Here is a 7426-nt window from a genome sequence, read left to right as displayed (position 1 = left end):
TTAAGAGCTTGTAATTGACAACGTTCTTTCAATCTCATTGAATGTGAATGCTTAATGGAACACAAAAAATAAGATACTCCATTAATTTAACCTATAGTTTAATAAATTTAAATTCTTGAAAGTTGTTTAAGTAGTAATATAGGAAAAGACTAATATAGAGATGAATTTAAATTCCGGATATAAAAAAAAAAAAAACTCTAATAGGAAAGGAACCATGATGACTGACCAACAAAAAAAAGTGTTATGTAAACTTGGGATACAATTTGCATTTATTCCTTTTATAGGGCATAATATCAAAAGGGACAAGTGTTGGATACAATGAACACAAACACAAAAGAAAAGATTAAACAACAGTTGGAGCAGTGGTTAGGCTAGATTTGGTCCCGTGAGCCTCTTTACAAGCTAAACCCGAATCCACATTCCTCCTCCCTTCTCTCTCTTTCTCTCTCTGTCTCAGATATCCCCCTTCTGCGATAAAAACTAATCTTTCTTGACAGAGAAAGAAGAGATTTCTGATTCATACATATATATAGTAATATATAGGTAGATATACGTATATAGCGCGGTAAAAGGTGAGGAGGAATGGCGAAGAAGAAAGCAACCATGACTCTTAAAGACTTCCACGGTGGTTCTATTCCTTCAGATCTTCCATTACCTTCTGCCCCTGGCGTGTGAGTTTCCCTTTTTACCCCAATCTTGTTTCATTTTTATTGAGATTTATGTAATGGGTTTCGATTTTTGTGCGAATTGAGTTGTTGGGGATTTTTTTTTTTGGTCAATTGAAACATAACTGACCTATTTCTTGATGTTTGGTTAATGGAAGTTGTGGCCTTTCTCATGATTGAATGGAGAAAAATTGCTGCTCTATGCTGGAATGATCTATTTTTTCCTGTTTGACTGAATTGTGGCTTTTAGCTGATTGATTTTCATTAATCGAAGTCAGAATTTCTGAACTTTCTCACGAAAAGGTTATCTGTCAGTATATGTGATCTAGCGTTTCGGTATATATGATTTTTTACTGTTCATGATTTGCGATTAATTCAAACTGGCTTTGCAGATCTGGGTATAGAGTTCCTAATTGATTTTGGGGATCTTGGAGTTTTGGAAAGTTAAATTGGGGCTTAAAATCTTGAAATACCTATTACTGGATTATTTTTTAAGTGGTTGCACAAGTTGCAATAACCAATGACTTTCATACCTTTCTTCTTCTAGGAAACGTCCAGAAGGTTGTTCGCTCGATACATCTAAACTTAATGACTTGCTCACCTTTTGGAACATTGTAAACATAATGAAATCATCGAAGGTGGATGCTATTGTAGTACTTTCAATCAATGATGTCTCAATTTCAAACTAGTTGGGCTGCTATATGGATCTGCTATTCCATTCGCCCTCTATTTGGATTTTAGACTTGTTTTATTCCAATACTATTGTGTCCATATGAAAAAAAAAAACACGAATGCAGTTACTGAAAATTGTGTACTTATTTGTATTATTCACTCTTTTGGGTAGAAAATTCCTAATGCTGATATTTGAATGTTTTCCTTCTGGTTGGTAGAATGATAAGGCCATCAGATCGTGGTGGTTTTGATCGCCAAGCATCATGGGGAAACCCCATGGGAAGGCCAGAGCATCGTTTACGTCCAGGATCAGCTGGTGCAACCAGAAACTTTGATGAGAAGACTCCTTTCTTAAGTAATAATGCACCAATAGGCCGTAATTTTGATGAGGATGAGAGGAAGCCATTGGATGGATCATCTGGACCTCGTCGAACTGTTAGTGATGAGAGTATCCGTGCATTGCCAAGTCGTGTGGAGCCTAAGGCAGAATACTCTGTTACTGGGATGGTAGGTAGTGGGCAAGTATCAGCTCCTCCGTCTCAAAATCCTAGAGGCGCTGCAAGTTGGTTCAATGAATCGACTAGTATGGGAGCGAGTACTAAAGGTTCTGTTGGTGGTAGCGGCAGGAGCGTGAGTTCTCGGAATGTGTCTGCAAGTAGTGCTCAAGTTGTTGCTGGGTCATACCCAAATGCATGGGGCCTTAGGAAGGAGGTGGCAAGTGCAAAGGAATCAGTTTCAGCTCCATGGTCTGCTCCTGATGCTGAGTCAAAGTTGGCCCATGCCAGTGCCCTTGAGAAGGTCACATCTGGCAGGTGGCATTCAAATCAGCAGATTCATTCTCAAATGGATGTTGAGGTTGTTAAACATCAAGACACAGAGAAAGAATTATATTACCATGGAAGTACTGCAGTCAACGATAGTGTCTACAACATGCCAGATGTCGTGGGAGGACCCGAATATAGTGATCAGGTGCTAGCGGTTCATGCTGAAAGAAATCTTGTTCTTACAGACGGGGTTCACGGGTTTAACAAGGACTTCCCAGCACGGGAGAGGGCCAGGTCCCCTTTATTCATGGAGGCAAATGAGAGAAAAACTTCTTCTAATGTTACTGGGTTACAACGGCCCCATAATGTTGTTAGCTCTGGTGGATATGAGATGCAGTCACCAGCATCTTCTGAACCATCTGAGCGGCCCAAATTAAAGTTGCTACCAAGATCCAAACCATTGGAGAATCTGGAGCAGTCCATAGATTATAAGCAGGTTTGTGACATTGCTCTCTATGGAGGGTTTATCTATGTGCTTGAATCTCATTTGGTTCTCTTACTGTAGGTCAACCAGCAGCCAAGTAATCCTGTTCGTGTTGAGAAATTGGCCGATGCATATCCCACCATAGATCCCACCAAGACTGGGTTTGTTGAACATGAAAGAAGCAATCAAGTAACTGAACGCCCAAAATTGAACTTGAAGCCTCGGTCACAGCTTCTTGAACAATCGGAGGGAAACACAGAAAATAAAAGGTATTCCTTATATTTCTGCTTCCCCCTTGCATCTGTTAATTGCTTCAATTCCATTGCCTGAGTCTGTCTTTGTTAATTTGGAAGTATGATGAAAAGATCAAATGTATATCGGACCTTTTGGTTGCAATGGTTAGTATTGTTAGAATATAGTTCTATTTCAGGAATGAAGTCGTAAGAGATATGTTGAGCATTTTCTCCTTGCTGCAAAACCAACTTACCAAAAGATTCTTTATTGTGAGGGTTTATCAGAAATTGATTAGTTTTACGCCTATTGCAACCCTTCTTTATTTGGGCTTAGTGCTGGCAATGTGTGCAAGTTCTCACAGGAAGAGCTAAAAGATCCATATGGGTGATACCAATTAGTTGTGATTAAGGTTTAGTTCTCTTGGATTATTTGTCTTGTTAGAAATTTGTATGCTAGCAGAAAATATAAAGAATTTCTAGTGTATGAGAACCCAAATCTTTAAATTATTGGATTTATATGATTCTGAATGGAGCGGTATGGTCAGTGAGAATTCCGACAGCGATCCAAACTAGCTTGAGTATTGAGGCATGGTTGTAGTTGTATTACCAAGTGATTTGCCTGTGCAAACCCTCTGTGACTTCAGCTTTTTGTTCCTGATGCATCTCTTACTCGTTAAGTGCACTAGAAGGTTTGTCTTAACAACGGTATAAATGAACTATGATGGACTGTTCTGATGCCTTAGGAAGTTAATTGTGGTGATCTAGAGGAAGAATAATAGGAGTTGGTGGACTAGGTATGGGGAAATGATGAGAGCTGAGTCACAATGAATTAATTCCTTTTGATTATTAAAGTTCTTATTATGGTGCTATGGAAAGCTCGTTTTTTCATAACTTAGTATGACTTTCTTTTTAGATAGCAAACTGGCTGTTGTTTTGTTTTCTTTTTCTTTTTCCTGTTGGGGAAGAGTCCGACTGGTAGTTGATTCACGGATCTAAGCAATAACTCACCTCTAATATCAAAATGGTGATGATATTCGGGGCATCATTCCTTGGCAAATTAGAAGCTCTCTGTGAGATCTCACACCTAATGTTTGGTCATCTGTTCTATCTTCTTTGTAATCTCCAACTTTTCAAAGCAGATTTTATTGATATGCAAACCAAGTCAGCTTTATGATGTACAATGGATTACTCATGTTTGATCAAGTAAAATGCAAGTCATTTCCTTTATTTCTTTCGCTAGAATACATCCTTAGTGAAGCATAATTGCAAGCATTACTGTTACCAATTCTCAAAAATAATTGCAAGCATTATTCATCCTGAGTAATTCTTGATTGTTGGATCATTTTGTGATCAAGTTGCCATTTGAAAAATTGATTCACTTGGTAAAGGAATGAACTGTCCAATACAACTCATGCATCGATCAGTATCATGCATGTGTCTTTCTTTTCTTATGATATATTGAAGTAGATAGATATTCATGGTATGATGGTCTTCTTTACCATGACTCTGAATCAGCGGTTTGTCTTGCTTGATGATTATCTATCTTTAAAAAGTACCTGTCTGTGTCACTTCGCCTGTACTTTTTCTTCTGCTCTTCTTTCTCTCCCTTGGCAGTATGTACTGCCCTTGCTTTATGATGTGACTGAGGACATCTATTCTAGCTAAAGCTGACATTGTTTTGTGCTTATGATTTATTGGCACAGGAAACCATTATTTGGCGGTGCTCGTCCACGTGAAATGGTAAGTTATTGATCTTATGTATGCAGAAGAAAGTAATATTTGCTAAAGATTATTGTTTTTTTTTTCTGTTGTTGAAAGGAAACATAATTTGTTCATTTTGCATCTCAATGTTTTTGTAATTGCTTGATGAATCACCTTTAATAAAATTAAGATTGTACTTGCCCTTTTCAATTTCTCGTTCCCTAATGTTTGATATCTCTTTTCTGTTAACTCTACTGTTCAATTATGGGTGGTCGCCACCAGGTACTGCAGAATCGCGGGATTGATGATGTTATGCATAATCATGACCTTCAGCAACCTCATCCTAGGTAGTAAATGAGTTGATTATGCAATCTCTTTCTATGACTCAGAAATTTTCTCGTTTGACGAACTAAGTGATCATTGTCTGAAGGGGCAAACAACATGCTGGCAAAGCAGAGGCAGTTATGCATGCGACCAGACATAATGAGAAAACAGAGAGTATTCCGATTGACCATAGGATGGCGAAGAACGCAGATAGGCGAGATCACAGGATAGATGTCGAGAAAGGAGATGGGCAGAGGAGGAATTGGAGAAGCGAGAACTGGAGGAACAACAAGGAGACTGAAAGGCACCACCACCACCATCAGCCGCAGCAACATGTACTGGAAAGGCCGCCCTCACCAGAAACGTGGCGCAAACCTGTTGAACCACCAAGACCTGCTTCTGTTGATGCTCCTGGTGCGAGGTATGGAAAAGCAACCTCTGCAGTCGAGCTGGCTGCAGCCTTCTCAAAATCGGTCTCTGATCCAGCAACAACAACTGATCGTTTTTCTGGTCAGAAAAGCCTTCCTAATCGAGGTCAAATCCCTTTTTCTCGATTGACAGGCCCTCAGCAGAGGCCTCAGATTAATGGGTACTAAGCTCCCATAGATTAGCGAATGAAAAATGTCTTATCATTGCTAATTTGCTTAATGGGCTGCAACAGAGTTTTGTTTGCAGCAGGAACACCAAGATGGGGTAGTAATTGTTACCCGTGCTATAGGCTAGCAACAAAATTTAATGATCTTGCTGCTGAAAATCTAGAACCTGATTCTTCACCTTTTAGACCTAACACCTTCAACCTTGAGAAATGCAGACATTTTTTCTCCCTTTTCTTTTATATCTTTTTAGTTTGATAATAATCATCGGGGATGATGTTTGTTCCCTTTATAGATGATTTGTTTCTCAGAAAGAATTTCTGATTTGAAGCCTGATGGCATAAACAAATGATGCATAATTTTGGAGGTGTTTGACATTTCACGGTGAATGCCGTCTGTTATCTGATTGATGGCCTAGTTTAGTTTAGAAACAGAATCGTTCTTTGCGTTGAGCTTAGAAACAGAATCGTTTTATTTGTCTTGCAGTATCACAATCTGGCGATGCCCCTTGGCTGAATTTGGTTTAAAGAATATGAAATTAGCTACTGTATTACTTTGCCTTTAGGTTCTTGTGGTTACAAATTCTCACAGTATGTACTTGTTCTTTTCAGTGCATTAGGGAGCATTTGTTGGTTTTCGATTAAATCTCCTTGTCAGTGGCTGATCTTGCATTATGTGGGAACTTTGATTATGTAATGGCTTCTCTGGTTTTAACCAGGTAATTACAGTGTCAGTACACTAGTAAGACTTGCTCTGCTGATTGATTCTATCATAAACTGAAGGACAATTAAACATATTTCATCCATTGATGTATTTATCATGACACTAATGTCGTTCCACACGAATATCTCATATGAAACTGTAACTAGAAAAGGAGATCAAAACACGAAGGTTACTGCCGACAGTGCCATAATACTTGTCTGAAACTGAGCTTGTACCCTACAACAAGGCAAAATTACATGTCAAATATTAATCAATGATCTTGAATAATAACCATGGAACATTTTCAATTATTTTTCACGTAGTTTGAGTAGAAAACAATGACTTAAGTTGAACTCATGAAACCTCCGCTTCTGATTTCAAGCAGGGAGGGAGCTAGAGGGCGCAAGGGGTTCATATGAACCCTCTTTGTCAAAAAATTACATAGGTCTTGGTTTTTTATTTTTGTTTTCAAAAAAATTCTAGCTCTGTTGCTGATTTCGCTTGATTATTCATATTATCGTAAAATAAATGCGTACCTCAGATCATTGTAATAACAAGCTTGAGAATTGGTTTTTGGTCGTCTATAACTTTTCATCTTCTTGGTGCTGGCTTTGATCCCTTCTTGTGCTTTGATGGTATCATTTTCAGAAATGGTGTATAGAGATGGCTGCCACAATCCCTTTGATGATGAATTTTTACGAGTCAATTTTCGAGCCCTGCAAGTAGTATTTTCCTCTAGGCATGTTACTTGAACAAGAGAACATGACTCAATTTTGGGACAATTATTATCACCAACACAACCACTATAACACGAAAGAAAATCAGCTAAGAACTTCATACTTCTTACAACTCAAATTTCTAGTCTTCTGTTGAATGCTTATAACAATTTAGTAGAAAACTATTAAGGTCAATTTGGTCATTTTAGGGACGCTGCACAAGCTTTAGGTGATGATAGTGAAATGCCACCTTTTTAGTTTTAGTAGTAGATGGGTGATGAATAATTGGTGATAAAATAAAGATATGGTGGATTGCATTTAATGGATAAAGATTATCAAAATCTAAATGCATGTCAAATGCGTGAAGCTACTACTTTCTTTTTTCCTTATATATAAATGATATTTGATCTCGATTGTGTGGATATCTATTATTTATTACTATCATAATAATAATTAAATAACTTTGTTAATCATGACTTAGATAATTACCTATTTTCTCTCTTCACTAACTATTTGATTGACCACAATTTGGATTATAAGCAATGTATAGACGAATTTAGCTCATCTGGCTT

At 37.9% G+C, this 7426-nt stretch overlaps 2 protein-coding genes across 3 annotated transcripts; one reads left to right on the top strand and one right to left on the bottom strand.

The window, feature by feature from the left end:
• The first annotated feature begins 372 nt into the window (after positions 1–372).
• Positions 373–5775, top strand: LOC125848659 (uncharacterized). 2 transcript variants are annotated; one of them, XM_049528579.1, is made up of 6 exons: positions 373–671; positions 1556–2597; positions 2667–2854; positions 4522–4558; positions 4811–4866; positions 4950–5775. In XM_049528579.1, the coding sequence occupies exons 1-6, from the start codon at positions 583–585 to the stop codon at positions 5437–5439; spliced, it is 1902 nt and encodes a 633-aa protein (XP_049384536.1). In that variant the 5' UTR covers positions 373–582; the 3' UTR covers positions 5440–5775. The 2 variants fall into 2 exon arrangements, with proteins under 2 accessions (XP_049384536.1, XP_049384535.1); XM_049528578.1 differs by having other exon boundaries at positions 374–671; positions 4802–4866.
• A 403-nt stretch (positions 5776–6178) lies between these two features.
• Positions 6179–7069, bottom strand: LOC125848693 (uncharacterized). Its single transcript, XM_049528613.1, has 2 exons — positions 6675–7069; positions 6179–6375 (listed from the first exon to the last, which is right to left on the bottom strand). The coding sequence occupies exons 1-2, from the start codon at positions 6974–6976 to the stop codon at positions 6315–6317; spliced, it is 363 nt and encodes a 120-aa protein (XP_049384570.1). The 5' UTR covers positions 6977–7069; the 3' UTR covers positions 6179–6314.
• Positions 7070–7426: the final 357 nt, after the last annotated feature.

This window comes from Solanum stenotomum, chromosome 12 (assembly GCF_019186545.1).
Source record: "Solanum stenotomum isolate F172 chromosome 12, ASM1918654v1, whole genome shotgun sequence".
NCBI classification, from domain to species: Eukaryota; Viridiplantae; Streptophyta; class Magnoliopsida; order Solanales; family Solanaceae; genus Solanum; species Solanum stenotomum.
Note: the sequence above shows the minus strand (reverse complement) of the source record. Positions and strands in the feature narration are given on the sequence as shown.